The sequence below is a fragment of the Silurus aristotelis genome (genome assembly GCF_946808225.1).
Source record: "Silurus aristotelis genome assembly, chromosome: 14".
NCBI classification, from domain to species: Eukaryota; Metazoa; Chordata; class Actinopteri; order Siluriformes; family Siluridae; genus Silurus; species Silurus aristotelis.
The window spans coordinates 17,550,766-17,574,806 of NC_139587.1; the positions used below are offsets into that span (position 1 = coordinate 17,550,766).

Sequence of the window (24,041 nt, forward strand, 5' to 3'; positions counted from 1 at the left end):
TGACTCTACAATTTTCATAGTCATGAAAATAAAGAAAACTCTTTGAATGAGAAGGTGTGTCCAAACTTTTGTTCTGTACTGTATATATATATATATATATATATATATATATATATATATATATATATATATATATATATATATATATATATAAATAATGCAGGCAATAAAACAATAAATATGATGTGCTAGAGTCAAAGATATAAGTTGATAAGGTAAAAGGTTGTACATTTGGGAAAGAACCAGATCAACATGTGATGCAGCACAGTTTTGCTGACAACATAGGACAAAAACATTTCTTTTCTTTTATTTTTATTTTTTATTTTTTTTAAAAACTAATTTTTAAACCCAACATATACAATCTTATTTAGAAATGATGTTAAGAAAATTGATTTTCACATGCTGAAAAATGTAAACATCATATATCTTTACATTCAACAAAGTACAAGAATAAAATAAGAATCACTAATTCTTAATTTATTCTATCAACATAAAATGAGGGTAAAATTGATGTATAGCATTAAAAGTATCTTGCATGGTGTCACAATGAAGAAAGTCATAAAAAAATTAATAAGGACAAGTACCTGAGCTTTATTTTGCTTTATTGTCTGTGCCAAGAGTCGAATCATGAACTAACAACCTAAAAATGAATTTCAATTTCCCAATTTGTACAGTTTTAACTAAGATTTCTAATTAATGTATCCAACTCTTTTTGAACTGCAGAGTGTACTGCACCCTAGTGCAGTCTTGCAGAAGGTAGACGTGTGTGTTGTTTCTAAATACGAACAGACAGTAGCATTAACAGCAGTGCTAACACAGTACTGTAAAGCAGCACAGGCTGTATGGCATCAGCAGAATTCCTCAGCATAAATTCCACTCGAGACCAGGAGCCGTTGTTGGGAAGTGGAGTGATGGAAAGCATGTTGCACATTAAATTATACACATCCACTGATCTGATAGGCCCTGCTTGGAAATTTGTCTTGAAGGCTGACATGCAGAGATGAGACAAGGGATTAATAAACATGTACATGTTCATGGTATAATAATAACTTACAAATATCTAGTATTTATAAGTACAATTTAATATACATTTTAAGTTCACTGGAAGATAAAGAAATATAAAAAATCTAGTTAGGCATTCTCCTTATAACATCATGGCTGACCCTGGCATGATACTGACCCTGTGCATAAGATTTTAGTGTCAAGGTTGGTGTAAAAGATTTTAAATGATCTGCAGAGCCCTGACCTTAACTCAGCTGAACACCTTTAGGTTAAACTGGAATGCTGAATGCACCATTAGATCAGTGCGTAATCTCACATTTTCTTTTGAATGAATGAGCACACACCCCCAGACCTTAATTGAAAATCTAATTAAAATAACATGATGTTCAAGTGTGCATAAACCTTTGGCAATATAGTTTAGGCTAAATATTTAATTTAAGGGTCAGCCAATGTCATTGTAAAATCAGCTAAACTGACAATTCAGATATGTTGAAATCCAATATAAAGTGAATGATAACAAAAATCTAGGAATTGTAAGCCTGTTATAGTGACCATACATTAAACTAGTTACCGTTCTCACCTGCATTATAGCAAATATATACAGTTACTGCCTTACCAATCACTTTAATTATTCCCTTAATCTTGGTGACAAGGCAAAAATGTAAGTTACTTATAAACAGCAAAGCTTAAAGTCCTCCTCTCTGAAATCTTGTCCCATGCTATAAACGTTAAAGGAATAACTTTGCCTCTAACTGTCACAAAGAGCTGAAACCTATTTACTATTTTGACAGCATTGTGTATATACACAATCTATTACTATTAGACTTTATAGAATATGATGTTATGACAATGTCTTAAGGGTGATTGCTTATTTTGGATTGCATAGTTTGCATGGCCATTCCTACCCTAGTCGAGATTCCGATTATCACATTCCAATTATATATATAAAATAATGTATTATTAAAATAATAATAATAATAATAATAATAATCCTCCCGGAGGGGCGAGAGTGGAGGTAAGGGCAAGGATACTGGAGAGGATGTGCTGCAAGCCAATTATTGCTTGGTATCCCACAGCTGTTTGTCATGAGTTAAGCTACAGTATGTTTCTGTGATTTAAACAATGACAAAATATAATAGCAATTTCTGTAAGTTCTTACATTGTGTGCGAGCATGTTTGTATAAGTTAACAAAAAAGAACTAACTTTCAAAAAAGTACAAAAATCTTACAACAAATGTCATGACATTCATTCCCAAGCACTGCTTTTATAGAAAATGACCATATCTCTAGCAAACAAACATGTTTAGTGTTTATATGGTGTTTACCTGGTCCTTTAGCAAGTAGAAAGCCCCTCATGTCCAGGAACTCATTGTCATAGCCATGCCAACCATGCTGCCAGCCCTGAGGCTTTCCTGTGTCATTCTGCCAGTAAGGCAGTGTATCTTTGTTCTGCAAGCAGAACCAGGAAAGATTACTGAGATAGGTTCAGTTTGACACAGAAATGCAATAGGTTTGCTTTGTAGAGAAATTGCTTGAGTTTTTTTAGATAGTGATTATAGGGGACTTGAGAAGTATTATCTATTAAGCACAGAAAAGTCAATGTAAGTATAACCTAGACTTAAAAGTGATGATTTAATTTTAAATAAAATACTATTCAAGCAGAATACTAAACCTTTATTCCAAGTGAATTTTATGTTAATGGTTACTTTTTTCTCCAAAAATATTTGTACTTTTTGTATGTTTTGGACATTTAGAAACTTTCCAAAGTTTTTACATTTAAGAAAATTGAGGATATTTTCTATTGGAAATTGTATTTAAAATTCAGACTAAAGCTACCAGTAAACAAATAACTCAAATATAAAAAAAAAAAACTAAATCAGAAAAATATTAAACTAGCTATAAGAATTGCCTACATTTGCTTATATTCTATTAGTGTTTGTTTTTTTTACCAGCAGTGGTGGACAAAGTACACAATTTAAGTTGTAGGTAAAATATATCTCCAATAAAAGTAAAAGTGCTCCTTTTAAACTTTTACTTGAGTAAAAGTACTAAAGTATTTGCCTTCAATTGTACTCAAGCATCCAAAGTGATTCATGATGATTTATTATGGCTATAATATTGTATTTTTTCACAAGACTCTTGCCTAATCAACTGTAATGTGACTCTTAGCACACCAATTTATTAATAGAATGAAGAATAGAATTAGCGGAACACTTATTGATATCTATTAAAATTATCACGATCCCAAAAACATTTTTGCAACAATAAAATAAAAATTTGTGCCAATAAAAGCAAAATTCCATGTTTTACTCAGTTAAATTTGTGACATTAATACGCAAGTCTAACCTGAGTGATGAACCATCCAGGGTCAGCAACAAGTGTTAAGGGTGAGACAAATTTTCCACGTTTATAGTTATAGCGATCCGGGATATCAGGTGTCTGATACACGTTCATGTTTTTTGCTGCCTTCAATGCCGTATATATCTGAAACAAAAAGTTTAGGAAAAGTATTATTCTATATACATTCTGTGTGGCAGTAAAAAAACAACACCTTCACCACCCTTCACCATATTTTGTACTGTTACAACCTGGAACCATATACAAAGAAGTCATACAGATCTCTACACATATGGCCTGTGACAAATCAACATAGTTTGCATAATTATTCCCAAAATATAAATCTAAAAGCGATTTTATACTATTCACTTACTTCTTTTTAGTCCTTAGTTCCTTAAATTAGCACTGGTGCCAGTACAAATCACTTAATTTGTTGAATGGAATGTATCAAGAAGACATAGATGTCTAAAAAAAAGTCCAGGGAAAGTACTGATCAGACCTTTTTTTTCAAAGGTGTTCAAATTCATTATTTAAAATTCTAATGTATATATTGCTCTTTGTAAATGTGCTTAGAGAAAGTCATCCACTCTACTCAAGTATCTATAGTAAGAAAAGTAACCAAAAACCAATGACCGCAGCTCAGATGGGAAAAGGCTAAGAGTAGCCTGAACACTCAACAAAGATATTTATGAACAAATGACGTGAGGACAAAAAACCATTATAAAGGCATCTTAGAGGTTAACCAAATAAGTAGAAGAATTGTCTTAGATATGCTGTGACTAAAACTGATTTTTGTTTGCCTTGGAACCGCAAAAAATCTGAATTGATCATCCTGTGAGATCATTATACCCACAGTGAACATAGTTGTAGGAACACCATTTGTCAGATGCTTTTCAACAGCAGTGCATTGGAAACTGCTCAGGGTTAAAAGCGAGATGGATGGATAGAGCCAATAATGGACATGACAATTCTAGAAAAAAAAAACTGTTTCAGTGAGAAATACACTGGACTCTAGGGTGGAGGTTCACCTTCCGAAATGACCCTAAGCATATTGCCAAAACTACACTGGAGTGGATCTGAACATAGAAAATAAATTAAATGGTAAAAATCCCAGTTTACATTGCAGACTGTAACTTTTAACATTGTAGTTAAAAGGTGGTGAGTTAATATGCTAAGCATCACATTTTATTAAAATTATGTATGTTTGTGCTGGTGAAAGAAAGGAAGGAAAGGATGGTTTGAAGGAAATTCTGACTCAGACAACACACATTTACTCTGACCACTATAAATAATAGGAACATATACATATGTTCAATATACATAATAGAAAATACAACAGTAAGTTTACCTTTTCAAGCATTCCTGGTTTAGGCCACAGACTGACAACTGGGCCTCTGTCCATCATCTTTAAGACGTTGGACATGTTTATGTAGTTATCCAGTTCTATAATCTTCTCCATCCAGTTGATATCAGTCATTCCATGGTCAGAGAACATGATGACATTCAAATTATCTTCCAAGCCTTTCTCCTGAAATACACAACTGCAATCTCAGTGGAATTTTGCATAAATGTTTCCTCTGTGGTGCTGTACATGAAAAGTAACTGAACAACAATGTGTCTCTTTCATTACACACAGACTGGCTTGTGTACATGGTTTAGTACAGACCTTAATCTTTTGGTTTAACGTCTGGAATGCCATGTCCAGTGATCGAACAGCAGTCCGCACCTGTGCCGACCCAGGCCCAAAGTGGTGGCCCTCCACATCGATGTTTTCATAGTACACAGCAGCCATATCTGCCACATCATTCCTTAGAAAAACAAAATATACACAGAATATACACCAAATATTTTTTTAATCACAATTAAATAGTTTTATTTACATATGTTTATAATTGAAAATAAATCATGAGTATAAACCCCTGAATTAATATAGGTAAGTCTCTCAAAAGTTTCATTTTAATATTATTCATATAATGGATTTTCTTTACATGCCATCCCAGAAGACCTTCAATGATAAAGAACATGTAATCTGAACCATTCATTATGTGCTTAGTACATCTTTATTCTTTACTAAGATTCATTGTTATCTGAAAAAAAGTAGTAAAATGCGTTGCTGCAATATACTGCATTACACTGTATTGTTAATACAGTGTGTAACAATTTGTCTGAGAACTTGCTTTGGAATTCTATCATTCTAAAAAAATTTTGGGTTTTGAAGTGGTTTTAAAGTGTTCTTTGTTTAGCTAGAGGAGGTCTGTGTAACACTTACTTCAGTACATTAAGACCATTCTCTATAGCATCACTTAGATTCTTCAAAGAAGGACTGGCAACATATTTCTCACAGAATGCAGGATTTACACCAAGAATCTTCACTTCACAACCTAATAATACATAAATAATTGTTTGTGTACTTGTATTAATATTGACATGTCTTGAATTGTAATAGAAAATGAATCAACACTGATCAGTCACACGGATTTTATGTCACACAGTTTTTTAATTTACACTAAGTGAATGTCAAATATCTTATCCTGTATTTGGTATATTTATGCAAATGGTGATTTGAGAGCAATAACAAAGACAACACACAACCATCACTGACCTGGCCAGTGGTACATGTAGACATTCTTGCCTAGTTTCTGCAAAGTCACCCAGATGGGTTCAGAGCCATTCCACCACATCGGTAAAAGGCTGCCTGAATTGGCTCCAATTAGAAATTCCTCAGATGAGTTCTGATCCCACATAAAATTCCCGGTCATTTGGTGCACATCACAATGGCGACCTGGTATATTAAAGGGATAAGGATGACCGTTTGTGCAGATTTAAACTGAACAAGTTGATTTGGTTACAAAATAAAAATCATTTAAACAAATAACTGAAATCGTAATTTACCCTAGTACACTGAATTCATTAATTTTTAGTTTTCACTCTATCTTTGGATGGGACATCAGCCCAACGCACACACAAATTAGTCTTCTATGGAACCTTTTGCAGGGAAATCTGAGGCCACTTTCATGGAACATGTACAGAACGTCTCCACAAAGACATCAGAATGACAGCCTAGACCTTTAGTTGTCTTATGTGTTGCTTGCTGTGTCACTATCCTTTCTTAATTATTCCATAGATCTAATCTAAATTAATCTTATACTATAAACTGTTTAGACATAATATATAAACCACCTCCATGATATTGTGTAAGCCCCTCTTTCATCACCAAAATAGCACTGACCAATTAAGGCATGGTCTCTACAAGTCCTCTAAATGTGTGCTGCTTGGCACCGATATGTTAGCAGTAGATCATTTAACTGTTTTTTGTTAGAACAGGCTACCATGGATCACATTTCTTTTGTCCAACATATCCTGCAGATGCTCGATCAGATTAAGGTCTATGAAATCTGTGCAATCTCTTTTTCAGTTTCTTCAAACTGTTTCTGTTCATTTACAAATACTTTATTTGAAAACTAGAGTTTTCCATAGATTATTTTATAGTATTTTATAAGTTAACAAATAGAATATTTTAATTTAATTAAAAACAAACCTAAGAAAATTTTTTAAAAACTTGACAAAAAAAAATTCAGAGGTGTAATTTCTGCACTGTATGTGCAGGAATACAGCCAAATCAACATACACAATACCGAATACTGTGTTCACACTCCGATAAATATTTAAATGATTTATAGAAAATCTTTAAACCTGAAAGTATACAAATAAGAAAGCAAGAGATTTCTGCCAGTTTCTCTTCTTTCAGCATCTTTAAAAAGTTGAGAAAACAATTAACTTTAGTCTGCTGTTAGAGTAGTGAAATCAGCAATCTGGATTAAACTTCATTGTTTACTGGCTTTACTATTGCCTGGATGTGATTATTGGAACAGACTCGAGCCCAGGCTGAGGGGGAAATCCAAAAGCCTAAGAAAAACAACCACCATCAGCAAATCATCCACATAGCTGCAGTGATTGGGATTGAGGATTGTTTCCCAGAGAAAAAAAGCTTATTGAAACAGAAAGATAGAAGTAAACATGAACAATGCACCTACCTGATAAAAAAAACTAATCTAATGCTTGGTTCATGTGTCCATATAGTCATAAAAAAATATAAATGTGAACTTTAATTATCTTTCTCTCATAATAACAATAAACTTAATGTCTTTGTTGATAACCACTTTTTTTTTTTTGTTGATAACACAATTATCTAGCTTATCATAAACAGGCTTCTGACATGGCCCTGGATTTGGTGAAATATTGCTAGGATTATATAAAGGTTTAAAAAACAGCAAACAGTTGTTTCTTCACATATGCTACTAGGACAAGCACATGGAACCAGACGTTTCATAAAGTCTACCTGACTCAAGGTTTGTGCATCACAAATACACATGCCACATACAGCATGGCTTATTGGGATTTTGTTTAATAGAGTCTTTATCGAGCCTGTAATGACCTCCATGGTTTTATATTTGGTTAATTATTAGCCGAGGTCTATCTATAGCCAGGGCAATGTGAAGAAATAATAGTATAATAAATGCAGTAAACAACCTAGTATCAAAGCTTATAAGAGTTTAATATGAAACTATTAATAACAATATGGTTGTATCATAAGCTAATATTTTTTCATTGCCAAAGACATATATATATATATATATATATATATATATATATATATATAAAATGATATTTAAGGAAAATATTTACAATTTGTATGTTTGTTCTTTACTGTAATAAATAGGGTTTCCTGTTTTTATCCATGAAGCATACCTTATTTCTTTTATTTATTGAAAATAATGTCTAAAACATTTTTTACACATTGTAACACTTTCTTCTTCATTTTTCTATGATTTTAAATCACTACTTCTATATTTGTTTGTAATTATAATGAGAGCCTGAAATATTAGAAAGGCACATTTGTCTATGTTATTAGAATGGAGAGTACTTTTGTGGAAGTATATGTCAAAAAGCTGTTAGCTGTGCCAAGCTCTTCTAGTGTTTGGCACCATTAAATCTTGACAATATCTGCTGTCATTAAATTATGGCCTTCTTTTATAGCACGTTGATACTGCTGACCCTTCCGTACTTTGTTCCCATTATAAGTTGCCTTATACCTTATGTTGCCTGAAGCAAAAGCCATATATCAATATTTAAAAGAAAAAAAAACAAGAACAACCACGTTTACAACTGTTTTGTATCTTTTCCTCCTAGCCCTTGTGGTGTTGGTGGATCTATTTTATGGACTATATGGCACAGGGCCAGCCAGTGGGATATTTTTCCAGCTTGAATATCAGAACATGTATTCCGAGTTTTGGCATAGATTCACCATGGCCTAACCAAAATAAAACAGTTTCTTTGAATAAATAAATCAAATCTAATGAAGTAATTAGTTACATTTTTCATGCTCGCTTAGTTTGAAAAGTCTATTACTAGGTATAAGCTTAACAGTTTCATTTAAATGTAAAAACTGATATAATAATACTTTATAGTGACATGAGACTTGCTTAGAGTTAACAATATGTAAGGGGTTGAGCAATATTATGCATAAAGCAGCATCTGATATGAAGAATATTATATGTATATTACCGTATATGCAAAATGATATACAAGGAATATGTACTTCAATACTCATTTGGGGGAAAAAAAGAATAGTTACCTTCAAAAGAGTTCCAGTAAGAGAATGATCATATTTGACTCATAAAATATAGTACACATAAAATATACTATACAATAAAACTATTCTATTCTATAGAAATATACATACTATTTGATAATGGGAGAAGAGTACATTCAGCTGTACACTCCATGTTTTTTTTCATTGTGCTGTCAATCAGTCTTTCCTTTGTCCTGTCAGCTTTCCTTTTACCTTGTAAACTTACACATTTATGGAATTACCCAATCAACCAATCCTGTGGCACCTGTACAGCTACAGGTCAAGGGATATAAAGGATTAAATGTTATCTTCAAACCTCAGAATGGGGTGGGGGTGATTTCAGTTACTGTGAATATTTGGATCTCATGAAATTTCTTATATAAAAAAAAATAAAAAAACATCAAGAGAGCAGAGATCCAGACACAAACCAAAGCAACTGATTAATCAGCAGTGTCCAGATAAGGATGGTCAGGAAGCTGAAAGGAACACTACAATAACTTAAATAATATCACAACCACAGTAAGTAAAAAAAGCATCTCAAAATGCAAAACAAAGCACATGTTCAGACAGATGGGTTACAACAGGAGATGACATCAGGTTACATGGTCAGCTGTCAAGAACAGAAATCTGAAGCTACAGTACAGTGGGCACAGGCTGACCGGATCTGGATTGTTGAGATTGGAAAAGAGTCATCTTGTCATTTTAGATAAAAAGATCCATGTTTTGTCAACACTAAGATTCAATAGATTAGATGAATACAGAGGTCTACAGGGCCGCTGGAAGTAATTTTGAACAGGGGGTGCTGTAAATTATTTTTTTTTTGGACAAAAAAACCTATGAGCCTATGGGCCTATTTAAAATACATTTTAAAAAATAACGTAGGGCTGTGACGATGGCACTTTTTTTTTTTTTTTTACCACCGCGGTGGTAGTGGACCAAATACCGGCGGTGTTGCGGTGGTTGTTTTGAAATAATAATAAAAAAACAAAAACAAAGAAACAACACACTTAAGCCTGTAAAGCATTGAAATAAATATCAGTAAATACTGGTAACTTACATAATATAATAAAGTTGAATCCATTTTAAAAAATATATATATATATTTAAAATATAAAATATATTTCCACACAAAGACGCGTTATAGCCTACCGCTCTGCGCTTTGAGAGGGATGTGGAACACGAGCAGGAAAGAGACCACCGATCTCTTTTTCTGATATCTTCATGTTGTTGTAAAAGGTACGAAGAGCTAATTTTATCTTTCACAAGCGCAAGGCATTTAGGCTATGTTTGCGCGCTGCCAGAGAAATCCAAACTAAAATCACCCGCGCGTGTGAAACGCGCTTTACAAATGAACTTGAAAAATCAATATAATAAAAATAATAAAAAATAATTAAATTAAAATCCAAAATACACTTAATAGCCTACGTGTGTCAAAATAATTTCCTAAAATATTTATAAGGAATTTATAAATTGTGCAAAATATTTTTAATAGGCCTACATTTAAAAAAAATCTCTCTCGTCAATAGGGGTGCTGCAGCACCCCCAGCACCCCCACTTCCTGCGGCCATGGAGGTCTAGAAGATAATGCAAAAGCTATACATTACAGAGTGCATAACCTTCATTACCATTACACAACCTTGTCCAATTGCAATACCAGTGAGAAAGCAGTTTTAGTTTGATATACATGAAATAGGCAGTGTAAAAATTTGAATAAATAAAAATGAAATTTAGCAATCATCTTTTACAGAAATACAGTATACAGATTGTTTGGTGTTTAAAGAAGCTTCTCTTACCTGTCATAAGGGTGTAATAGTTGGGATAGGAAAGACTCGGGAAGTCCGGAGTCATGTAATCTACTTTGACGCCGTTGTTCACAATTTCATTAAACCCAGGCAGGTTTTGAAGATCGGCCATGTAGTCATAGCGGAAACCGTCGATGAGGAAGACCAAAAGTTTTTGCTTATCCGCGCATTGGCATCCAAATACAAGAAGAAAAGCAACGATAAAAGCCCATGCTGAGCGCGCAGGACTAGGCATGGTGCTGCAGGGAGGATCAAATGGGCTGAGAGAGAAGTGATCAAGGACGAAGTGCAGAATGAGAAATGAACATGGATTGAGGACTAGGACATGTTCCGTGGGGCGGAGAAAGAAAAATAGGGAGACTGGAAGCGGACCGTGATTAAATAGGGTCCGACATTAAATTATTGGGTTTGAGTACGCACTGGCTTTGGATCTGAATATCTGACCTAATACAGCAGTACCGTATTTTTATTTATCGGCACAAACAAGTACTACTCGTAGCCTGCAGAAGATACTTGTCAAACGGTTATTAGATATTGAAGCTGCAGGATTGCGTCTCGTATCAGTCAAATGCGCAGTGAGAAACTGTAAGTTAGGGACCGTCTACAAATTCTACCCACTAGGGCTACAACATGGCGCAACTGCTATCTAAAAAAAAAAAAATAATACGAATGACATTTTTACAATATTTCATGTGCAAAATAACTAATTCGTGAAATAATTTGGTAATTACATAATCAAATTTTTATATTCTAAATGTCTGTGTGCATTCCTAGTAGGATCCAGATGTTCTACTGGTCAGATTTTGTCAGTATGTCCGAACATACAAAACTATTTAATATGTAATGTACAGTAATGGATAAAGTACACCGTAATCAAGTTCATAAATAAAAAACATGTGGAATCTGAAGGTTCCTTACAGATTAACTTCAGAAGAGATGCTCAAACTAGGGCCCGGGGGCCACTGTTGGCTAGTGGTGACCTTTGATTTGGCCTATGCCATATGTTACCAGTGGTGGACTGTAACGGAGTAAATGTAATTCATTACTGTACTTAAGTATCTCTACTTAACTGAAGTATTTCGATTTGGGGAGACTTTACGTCACTACAGTTCAAAGTTAGATATCTTACTTTTTATTAAACTACATATTGAAAAACTCAGTCATTTCTTTTTGCTTGGTGGTTGTCAGGGATCCACCAGCTACACATTCACCTATCACTCCAAGCACCTCTCCCACTTACTAATCAGCTACACCTGGCCCTCATCAGTTCTCACACTTCATAACCCCCGTTCCTCCACCAGTTCATTGTCCGTTCTACAGTTAAGGCTAAGGAACACTATCGGACTACCCAACCATCTCAGTTTGTTTTATCTTTGTTTACGAGACTCTGTGTGTTTTGTGTGCTTCAGTCTAGTCACAGCTTTCACCAAGATTAGTTTACCTGGTGTTTCTTGGTGGTTTGCCGTTTTCTGCTTTGCCCTGTTGTTCTTTCATTTAAAAACCCTTTGTGAATTCTACTTTGGTTTCCGGGCACTTTCTTTCGCCTGACAGTGGTATCTACTTAGTATATAAATATACAGTTGGGCATCAGTTCAACAGTAAGTAGAACATTTTGAGAGTAAGAAAAAATTAAAGAAACTCCTGACCCTGATTTGCCACAACACTCGTGGCCTTATTTTTTTTTAAGTTGTTTTTTAGGCTCATGATAATGCTAATACATATCCATCAGTGTTTAACTGATTAATATCATTCTATTAATAGATTGGCATGCTAAGAGTAACATGAAGTATTGATTACTTAAGTACATTTGAAGGCAAACATTGTTGCACTTTTAATCAAGAAAAAGTTTAAAGGGAGCACTTTTACTAGAGTAATATTTTACCTACTATATCTCTACTTTAACTCAAGTACATGGTTTGTGTACTTCGTCTAAGTGAGCATTACAGTGAGCAATGTGGCTGTGTGCTTAGTCACCTGCTGTTCACACTGCTGACTCATGAACTTTGTGAACTGCACAGCTTGAATAATCAAGTCTGCCAAAGACATGACCATGGTGGGTCTCATGAGCAATAATGAGTCAGCATAGAGAGGTCATGCAGAGGTTAATGGACTGGTGCAAAGCCAACAACTTGTCTCTGAATGTGGATAGAACATTAGAGCCTCTATAACAAGGAAAGCAGCATCTCTACCTCTTGAAAAAACTGAGGAAGGCCCAGCTCCCATGGCACATTCTCACAGCATTCTACAGAGGGACCATCAAGAGCATCCTAGGCAGCTGCATGACTGCCTGGTTTTAGGAATTGCACCATTGCTGATTGCAAGATTCTACAGCAGATAGTGAGGATGGCTGAGAAAATCAGCTGGGTCACTCGACTACTAAATACAAAGGGACTGAACTAACACAGACACATTTTATGATTTGCTCAGTAGCTCCTGGTTCCATATCCTCAAATGACTGTATAAGACTGTAGAAAAGACATTACTCATAATCTTACATTCCAGTGCTCATGTTAGTTTTCACTCTCCGGTGTTTTGTGTTGTTTTCAAAACTTATAATCACAATCTGGATATCACCCAAATAAGGATGAGTTCCCATTTTGAGTCTGGTTTCTCTCAAGGTTTCTTCCTCATAACATTTAAGGAAGTATTTCCTTGCCACAGTGGCCATGGCTTGCTCATCAGGAATAAATACACATTGCTCTTAAACTCTGTAAAGTGGCTTTGAGACAATGTCCATTGTGAAAAGCGCTATAGAAATAAACTTGACTTGACTTGACACATGAACCAGTTAGTTTTGTGTAGTTCTGTGTTTTGTGTTATTTTTTTATTTATTTATGTTGTCTTATGTGAAACCTTGATCCTGAGGGAATGGTGTTTCTTTTTACTGTGTATTGTACTTTATATGTTTAAAATGACAATAAAAGCAAACATACTTGACTACTTCAATACAAATACTTTGGCAGTGCCTACCTCTGTGTTTTACATTTATGGTCTGATGAACCTGATAAAGAGTCAACTGATAAGCAAACTGCCTCTCACCTACATAATAATTTTATTTTTTTTAGTAAAACTTTTGAAAAATAAGCTTCAAGTCTCTCATCTACGGTTACTGCTATTGGAAATGTATCACTGTATTGTATTATAGCCTGAATAGTTGTATTAGGCATTGAATTGCGTTATACTAGAAATGGGAGTGTTTCTATTTTTTCAGTGTACTAGAAGCTTCACTGACTCGCACAACTTTCAAAATAAAACTGTAGCAGCCAAACAGATTACAAAGTAATATTTTCTATTTATTTGTTTCTAAATATTATAAAATTTTAAATGAGGGGAACCATGGCAACTTTAATGTAATACAGTATGGTGAAATGCATTATTTATTCTCAGCTTACGACCATCAGTCAAACCCCTTCATAGTAAAAAGTTGGCACCTCTGGTGTATAGAATATATACCTTTTTACAATGTGAAGAGGACAGTATAACAGCAAAACTATATAAATAATAATGATTTATATTGATACTTTAAATACAGTGATTTACTTTATTCTTGGAAAGAAACTATTACATTTACTCCTAAGAGATTGATAAATGATGTTGATTAATGATTAGAAACATTTAAACCAGACCTCAGACAAGAAATCGGATAGGACTTTGCTTGCAAGTCAGATAAAGGAACAATTATTTACTAAATGTATAGACTTATCAGACATGGCAATGTCACAGCCCAGTTAAAATTTAATAGAAATGTAATGTAATAAATAAGTAGAGAAAAAAAAAAAGGGGGGGGGATCACTTTTGAAAAATAAGGACCAGTTTCATGTCTCTTATTCATTTGGTATTGAACTCTATTGTACAATAAACTGGATTGTTTCTCAGTGTAAAATACATTTCACTAAACTGGAACTTTGGAAATAAAATGTATTTATTTAAAATATCATGAAATCGTAAATGAGAGAAACCATAGCAACTTTCATTTGAGTATAATGTTTGCTATAATGCAACATTTATTTGCGGCTCATGGACCCTTAATCAAATAAAATTTTTGGTGCTTTATAAGAGAACGTTTGGGCATAGAGGAAGGAAGTGATGAGAATGCAGATTTGCTGTACCTATTTAGCCATTTTTTTAAAATAATTTTTGTTAATAACATTTGTGTGTCTCCTTTCTTTAGCCACAGGGCTCAATATTTCACATATGGCATTTTTTTACAAAGCCAAATCTAAAATGAGCAATAAAGCAGTTGTTTGAATGCAAAGAGGTCTGAGACCAAATTAGTGCTTGTATGGTGAAATAAATTATCTGAGATCTCTTTCCGGGACAGGCACAGTTTGAAGAAAAACATGAAATGTGTCTATTTTCACTTAGTTCACCTCAGTGTACTTAAAGGTGTCTGAATTTAGTTATTTTATATACAATATCTCACAAAAGTAAATACGCCCCTCACATTTTAACCACCATTTTAGTATATCTTCTCAAGGGGCAATACTATACAAATAAAACATGGATATATTTTTAGTAGTCAGTGTGCAGCTTGTATAGCAGTACATATTTACTGTCCTCTTAAAAGAGGTTATAAGAAGATCGGTAATAGCCTCAAACTAAGTTACAGTACAGTGGGTTCCACTCTAAACACAGCCCTCGCAAGTGACTATCAAAGAAGTTGAGTCCTTGTGCTGTGCATCAGGTGCAGAAGCTAGCTTAAAAAAAAAGTCACAAGAGTGCTGCCAGCATTGCTTTAGAGGTTGCAGAAGTGGAAGGTCCACTTGTCCGTGCTCAGACTATACGCCGCACTTTGCAACAAGTCAGTTTGCATGGCTGCCGTCCCAGAAGGAAGCCTCTTCTAAAGCTGGGTCACAAGAAAGCCTGCAGACAGTTTGGTGAAAACAAACTGTCAAAGAGCATTACTGATATTACTTGCACCATGTCCTGTGGTCTGATGAGACTATGATAAACTTGTTTGGCTCAGATGGGGGACAGCATGTGTGGCAACACTTTTTTTTTTTTTTTTTTTTTTTTTTTTACAGAAAAATTGTGTCATTGATTTCAAAATGTACTGTAACATTCCAAAGTAGTTTCTGCCCTCCCTTCAGAAACTGGGCCAAACAGCAGTTTTCCAGCATGAAAACAACCCCAAACACACTGCCAAGATGAGAATGTCTAACATCCAGTAGCTCCGTGATGTCATTGTGGTGGAGTAAAAGAGGATCCCAGCAGCAATATTTGCAGCTCTTGTGAATACCATGAACAGGAGGATTAAGGCAGTGCTAGATAACAGTGCGCTCACACAAAATATTGACACTTTGGGCACAGTTTTGACATGTTCACTTGGGGTGTACTTACTTTTGCTGCCAGTTATTTTTGACAATAATGGCTGCATGTTGAGTTATTTTGAGAGGACAGTAAATCTATACTCTAAAGCAGTGGTCCCCAACCTTTTTTTGCCCAACGGACCAGTTTAATGTCGGACAATATTTTCACGGACCGGCCTTCAAGGTGTGGCGGACGAATACAACAAAATAGAATTATAACTGGAATTTTCTAAATATAATAATAAAGGCGAATTCACTGTGTTGCTTTTGGTTCATTTTGCTCGCTTGGGGGTTTCAATTTAGCGGTAATGTATTGTGTGTTAGCGTCCAGAGCAGCCCCTTTAGGAAGTTAGCAGATGGAGGTGAGTCATGTGACCGAGGCATCTTCACATGCCTCAAGAGTGAGTCATAAACAGATGTGGCGAAGAGAATCCGTTTTTTTTCCACAATAAAACATCGTTCAGAATCAGATAATAAATAAAACGTAAATAATGTAAGTTATGTATTATTTCTGTGCCGCCCGGTACCAATTGATCCGCGGACCGGTGCCATTCCGTGACCCAGGGGTTCGGGACCACTGCATTAAGTGTATCCAGTTTTCATTTCTATAGTATTGTCCCTCGAAAAGATATACTAAAATGGTTGCTGAAATATGAGTGGTGTACTTACTTTTGTAAGATACTGTAGACTCAAGTGGGAAAAATCCCAAAACCTTGCTATATAGAGCCTATCTTTCACTTTAACTCTTAAATTCTGTAAAGTTGCTTTGAGACAATGTCCATTGTGAAGAGCGCTTAAGAAAGAAACTTGGACTTGAACTATTTATTAAAAAAATTATAATTGTAATGTAATTGCGTCTGAAGCGTAATGTTTGGGCACTATAAAATGTTTACTGTTGTGAAATGCAGTTCCAGCCTGATCTGTGTTTTTACAGCAGATAGCTGTAGATTGACTAAGATGTGTTTTTCTGCAGGGTTATGCGTTATCATTCAGATGTTTTGTTTATTAATCTGCTAAGGCAAAGAACCAAGAGATTTGGCAGACCAATGAAGTACAGTTTGTCAGAATACCAGTACCATCCAGTAGCAGCTTTATTTGTTTCCTAAACCATGCATAAGGTAGACAATGGGACTTTTTATACCCAACAACGATTTTGAGATAATTTGCATAATAAACACAAGAATGTTGCTGCTACTAGACTGGGCAGGTCAGATGCCATTTAAAAGACTTAAAGGTGAAATGTTGAAGAATGAAGCTTTTACAAACCACACTGTTACTGCAGTATAATAAAATGTTAATGAAAACCTGTGTCATTTATCCAGGGGTATAGAGTGTAATGCACCATATGTTCCAGTACATGATTAACTGTTATTCTATTTTTTAATTGTAAATTTGTATTTATTTTTGACAGTGTTACAAAAATTAAAAACAGAAAGAAACATGACCACCACGGACAATTCTCTGTCAGACAGCCAGAGGGCACTGCCACTCTTGTTGTTGTTGTTTTTGCAAATCCTGTTTCACTGATTTCATTGGTATTCTTAATTTGGTCATTTACAGTAAAACGTTCTTTCGGCTTCTTCCATTAGGGGTCGCCACAGCGGAACCTTTTATAATTAGTTATACTTTCATGCAGGCATGTTTATAAAACCAACCATCGAAATGTTTGTGTTTCTCTGTATTGCATTGTGTTTTAGCACGAAGAAAATAAATGTATAATATGCAGGAAAGTGTGTTAATTAAACAATTAGAAGCAATTTTTTGATAAATATTAGTTGCCAAAAGTGAGGTCTGACCAATGAAAGTTGACATATTTGCTTTTATTCCAGCATATTATTAAAGAGTTATTAATGATTTTGTGTGCATGTGTGTTAAATGCAGTTAAACACGCTGCATTGCGCAAACATCAATATTGGCCAAGCTGCTCCACAAAGCTTGCACTCGTTATTCCCAGGTCATAATTGCTACAAGATCAATTTAATTAAATGTAGGTTTATACATGTAGCGCGTTTAACAATAGACATTTTCCCGAAACAGCTTTACAGAGATAAAAAGGTGTATCTCTTGTAAGTTTATTTCTATTGAGCAAGCATATGGAGACAATGGCAAGGAAAATGTCTCTTCTGAGATGGTTTAAGGAAGAAACCATGAGAGGAACCGGTCCCAAAACACAACCTGTCCTCATGAATGTCCATTTGTTATAGTTTTATTATTGCTGAGGTGTGCTGTTCATTGGTGTAAAAATGCATGCAAAACTGTTCAAGCAAATTGTGGTCCAAAACCACTGAAGCAGACTGTTTATATTAATTACAGTCCAAATCCATTCTCACAGTTCTTGAGTTTCTAATTAACTTCATGGATTTTTAGGAACTCTATCCAGAGATGGGGTGTATAGATGAATCAGGCAGATCTTAAGTGAATAAAGGGAGAGGAACTCTGGTACCTCACAAGTGTGTCTATCGCTGTGTTGGCTATGTTACTAGATGCTGTTTTGTGTGCTTTGGTAAAAATGGCCAAGAGGAAAGAGCTGTCCTCTGCAACAATAAGAGGATATTGTCAAAATAGTTCAAATTGGTGAAACATCTTGAGATATTGCTGATGTGCTGGATTTAAACTGTCACACCATCCGGAGAATGACTGCAAAGCATTGTAAGACCATGCAGAATGTAAAGGGTTGTGACCAGCCAAGTAAACTTAGTAAGCATTTTAGGCAGCTGGATGAAAATCATCACAATTTATGGCTGCTTCAGAACAGGTTCCAGAGTCCTGAATGAGACATGCAATAGTCACAAGCTTCCGGTTTCATCTCGCACTGCACTTTCTTTATGATTCTGGTAATTTTTATTGTGAAAATTGCAGAGTTCCGCTGTTATTCCCGGCAACGCAAAATTGGTGCAGAAGTGCAGAAGCCGAGAGGTCTGACTCAACTCGGATTAAACAATTCAAACTGACCTGAGCTTGGGTAATAAGCACATGCCCTTTACTACATGTGTGAATAAAACCAACATGTCATTGCCTTCCAGGCTTGTTGCTATAAATAAAACTGCAATATAAATGTACCATAAGAGAAAGCCATTACCTTTGCTGCAATGGGTGAGAACTTGAGTACTGAACTTGGGTGTGTGAGAACTTGAGTACTGATGACTCTCCCATTCCTTCTACTGTTAGATAGCTTTAACAAAATTTCACAGCTGGCGGTAAGAAAATAGGCAAAAAATATAGGCACTACTGTGCACAACTGCTACAACAGATGTCTTTGTCCAAAAGGATAGGCGTTTGAATTTCTTATAATAGTTTTTATAAATAAAAACATTGATAATGACCTCGAAGGCACTATGTGTGCAACAAAGTAGTTCCTTTGCTCCACCATTTTTCTCTTTATTTGTTATACATATATGCATATTAAAATAAAACCATATTCCAATATGTGAAGTAGATTGCTTTTCTTTGCTTAATCTTTTCAGTGAAATATCTTAACTAAGTTTACCTTTTTCTTCTTCCCAGTATGGCATAGTCCTCATATTTTGATTATTTAATCGACCATGTAGGGTCATTAAAATCAAATATTGTGGAAACAAAATTCCCTCCAGACATCACTTTTGGCCACTGCTCTACTTGTATGATAAGCTTTAACTTAATATGAGTTTGCCAAATATTGACTTACTACAGTATGTTCCAGAAAGGCTGTTAACTGATAATAATTAGCTTGTAGAGGACTGTTATTTATTTATTTATTTATTTTTACATTTTATTTTTAGAAAAGAAACTGAATAAAAAGCAGGCTTTCACTAGATTTGTGAGCATGGTGGTGGGCATTTGGGCTCATCCATTCTTGAGAGCGTTACTCAGGTCAGGCAATGATATCAGATGGGAAGTTGATTCACAATCTGTGCTCCAACCAAGTCAATTCAAACCTAGCAACCTTTAGGTGCAAACAGTTCACTTTGACGCTTAACCATCATTGGCTACCAGCGTGAAATTTAGTGCAGGTAATCTTGTATGCGCTCCCACATTGGAGCTCAGGTGTGGCCATAGTGTGCAAGCCCAAATTGTGGTTTGAGTGTGTTTTTTGTCTTATTATTTATTTATGTTGTGGAATTTGCCACTCTTGGACTCTGGTCAGTTTCTTTAGTTTAGGTCGTTTATCTGCCCATTCTCTTTTGCCCCTGGACATTGTCTTTTTTTTTTTTTAATGAATGTTACCTCATAAAATTTTCTAATTCCATTTTATTCTATAATCATTGTGTTTAGGTAATGAGAGGTTAAGTCTTTTCCTAGTTTCACTAATTTAGTGTTTGGGATTTTCCCAGCAATGTAATGTAAGAAACCATGAAACCAGCAATTACACATGCTTACAGAAACTGAAACCCAAGATATAAAAATATTATACAAGTTTCGAATATCTAAACAAACATTGTTTGTTATTAAAATTTTCAAAATGTGTTATTCTAAACACTCTTTCCTGACACTCAAACCTATGTACTCTTACTCTTCTGCCAGTAGATGGCGCCAAACTAAATTAAAAGATGAATAGTTCAACCAATAACAGGCCTTCCAAACCATATCAAATAAAATAGGTCAACACAGTTAAATTATTCTGTTGCCTTTATATATAGACTGACAGCCTTTAATGTACAGACAGACTAATATTCATTGAACACAGACGAACAAAGCCTCAAGCAAATATACAACAAGGAAAAGTAGGAGAGGAGAAGGGAGTAAAACACTTTCATAATGACCTTTGTGTTTACTTGTGTTATATAATTAACAGTGTCATTAGGGCTGTGCGTGGGCCTGAGATAACACATTTACAGGCCGAGAACAGCAACTGAAACCAAAAGGCGAGGAGCGGGGTTCTGTTTTCCTTTCTACATACAGCACACACAAACACATCTCACACATCTCACACTTCACACCTTACACACACACACACACACACACACACACACACACACACACACACACACACACACACACACACACACTCACACACACACACACACACACACACACACACACACACACACACACACACACACACACACACACAAACACACTATCATATTACACTAGCATCTGTCAGTACCTTTGATATGCAAACACACAGAACGAGATTGTACAGGACAGGGAACATGCCATTAAGCGATCCATGTCACTATAAAATCCTGTTTGCAGAAAAAATACATAAAGCAAATGAATTATATCTAAAAAAAAATTTTAGTCATTGGGACCCCACAGATTTTAGTCACAGCTGCACAAGAGCTGTTACCCAGTTTCCCTTTGACTGAGATATGATACTGCACCAGGAAATGAGAAAACACCTTTAATATGTTCCACTAGTAGAGTTTCACACTTAATAGAAATATTTAGGTAACTGTTAATTCCTTTGAGTTTTTTTTTCTTTTTCGTTTCACTAAGGTGGAGCTTACGATGCCACAGATGCTTATCTTGGTTGTTCTGTCATTTATCATGTGTCTTAATCTTTCTTTTATTTTTTTCCAGACCAGATTTTCATTTATCTAATCTTTTGTCCACTTACAGTTTCATTATCAATTTTTTAGCACTGTAAGAATACCTTATTTTTTTTCAGGTGGCTGTGGATTGTGATCATGTGTCAAATACTTTAAATAAGCAATGGCGCCAGGAAGTGAACCAGTAAAAACAAGAAGCTGGTAGAAATTTGTCAACCCTGAAGGTTTTCAGATTCTGTTGCCACTCCAAATGTATAAAGGCAGATCAGGTGAAATGGTTATTACAAAACTGCTGTTTTAAAGCATAATTGTACATTTAAAAAAATAAATAAAAATAAGCTACCTGCTAATAGCCAGCCACAACATCCTATTATAGAAACATTCAAATTTCTTACTATTAGGCAATGTCAATTTAATTTTACTTACACTATATATCCAAATATGTGTGGACGCCTGAAAATTGCATGCATATATGCTTGCTAAACACACAATTCCAAAGATCTCTGTGAGCATGGTGGTAGGGACTTTTCGAAAGCATTACTGAGGTCGGGCACAGATATCAGATAAGAACGTGATGCACAGTCTGTGTTCCAAGTCATTCCAAACCCAGCAAATACCAATGTGGGAACACTGCCAGCAATCAGGTGTTAGACCTGTTACTAGTGTGAAATCTTGTATGGGCCTTACACCATGGGGCTTTAGTGGGGCCCTAGTGGCCCACTCTGGCCCCACATGACCCGCATTTCATGCTGGGCGTGAAAAAAAAACAAAAAATACACTATTCATATAGAGGGGCCATTTCACAAAGTAGAGCGGGCCCTAGTGGGACCCATGTGGGCTTTATGTTGGCAAACCTTAAGGTAGTGTTGCACAGAGACAACCCTAAGACACAGGTGGGCCTTCTGTGGGCTTACAGTCAGGTTGTTCAGAGAAAAACCACATAGAGCCACAGGGGCCCTGTGTTGAATTAGTGTGGGTTTGCCTGCCCACACTGCACCACAGTAAACCCACACATGCATGTTTGCTGCAATGGTATTACTGCCTGGGGTTGGGGTTGCTGGCATTGGGGTTGATGCCAGAGCTCTGGACAGGTCAGTCAAGGTCATCCACAAACATCAACAAACCATGTCTTTTTGAATGTACAGGAGCATAGTAATGATGGAACTTTTTGGGTCTCTTAGTTCTACTGACAGCAAATCATAATCCTACAGCATACTAAGACATTTAATGCAACTGTGTGGTTTCAACTTTGTGCAACTTTGAGGAATAATTGCATGAGTGGTGTTCTTGTGTGTTTAGTCATAAAGCGTAACATACAAAAAAAAAAATGTTAAATCCTAAAATAACTATTATGTCTAACAATTAAGCAAGCATGGCCATAACAAAAAAAAAACCAACAAACAAACAAAAAAAACCAACACCTGGTAATAAGTACTGTATGGTCCCAATCTGTTCTTATAACACACTAGTTCCACTAGATTTTGTAGTGTGCTTGTGAACATTTGTCTTCATCAAACAGGTGCCATAAATACAGGTAACAAGTGGAGGGCAGATGAGCCTCTTAAAGAAGTAGTTACAGGTCTGTGAGAGACAGAAATCAAGCTTTTTTGTAGGTGACCAAATACTTATTTTCCACCATAATTTGCAAATAAATTCTTTAAAAATCAGACAATGTGAAAATCTGGATTTTTTTTCTCATAGTTGAAGTGTACCTATGATGAAAATTACAGGCCTCTCTCATCTTTATAAGTGGGAAAACTTGCACAATTGGTGGCTGACTAAATACTTTTTTGCCCCACTGTATATTGACATAATTGACTAAAAATCAATGGTCCCCCATGGAGATCGTCAAGATCACCAAACACCTTGTTGTTCACCTGGTGGAGAACCTTACCTCACCTGTTTCCTAAACACTGGCTCCATAACAAGGAAAGCCCAGTAGCATCTTTACTTCCTGAGAAAGGCACAACTTTTCACAACTACCTCTCTGGTTTGGGAATTGCATCGTCTCAGTCCGCAGGACCTGAGTCGATCTGAGAAGATCATCAGGGTCTGTCTTCTTTCCATCATTGACATTTACACCACACGCTACATCCTTGAAGCCTCCAGCATTGTGACTGACCACACTCACCCCTCATACTCTTTGCTCTCCTGCCATCTGGAAATAGGTACAGAAGCATTCGGGCCCTCACATCAGACTGTGTAACAGTTTCTTTTCACAAGCCACCAGACGTCTTAACATAAAGTAACTGGACTGATACACACAACGCAAAAAAAACAACAACAAAAAAAACCACACTGCTGTTTGAACCAAAAGTTTACATGTACAGTATTTATCTTTTATTTGTATATGGACAATCTATTCTGTAATTTACTGGTCGGTGCTACTGTTTTTCCTTGTTTCATTTTGTCTTTTGTCTGTTGTCTTTGTGTTGTAAGTTTAGATTTCTGTGTAGTTCTGTGTTTCTTATGTTGTTTGATATAGCAT

General features: G+C 35.4%; 1 protein-coding gene across 1 annotated transcript; it reads right to left on the reverse strand.

Annotated features, from left to right (window-relative positions):
- Nucleotides 1–295: 295 nt before the first annotated feature.
- On the reverse strand, nucleotides 296–11,365 carry enpp6 (ectonucleotide pyrophosphatase/phosphodiesterase 6). The gene is made up of 8 exons (XM_083560027.1): nucleotides 10,765–11,365; nucleotides 5,942–6,121; nucleotides 5,609–5,720; nucleotides 5,006–5,147; nucleotides 4,688–4,867; nucleotides 3,349–3,486; nucleotides 2,328–2,451; nucleotides 296–987 (listed from the first exon to the last, which is right to left on the reverse strand). Exons 1-8 carry the CDS (start codon nucleotides 11,006–11,008, stop codon nucleotides 776–778), a joined length of 1,332 nt encoding a protein of 443 aa, XP_083416153.1. The 5' UTR covers nucleotides 11,009–11,365; the 3' UTR covers nucleotides 296–775.
- Between the last annotated feature and the right edge of the window lie 12,676 nt (nucleotides 11,366–24,041).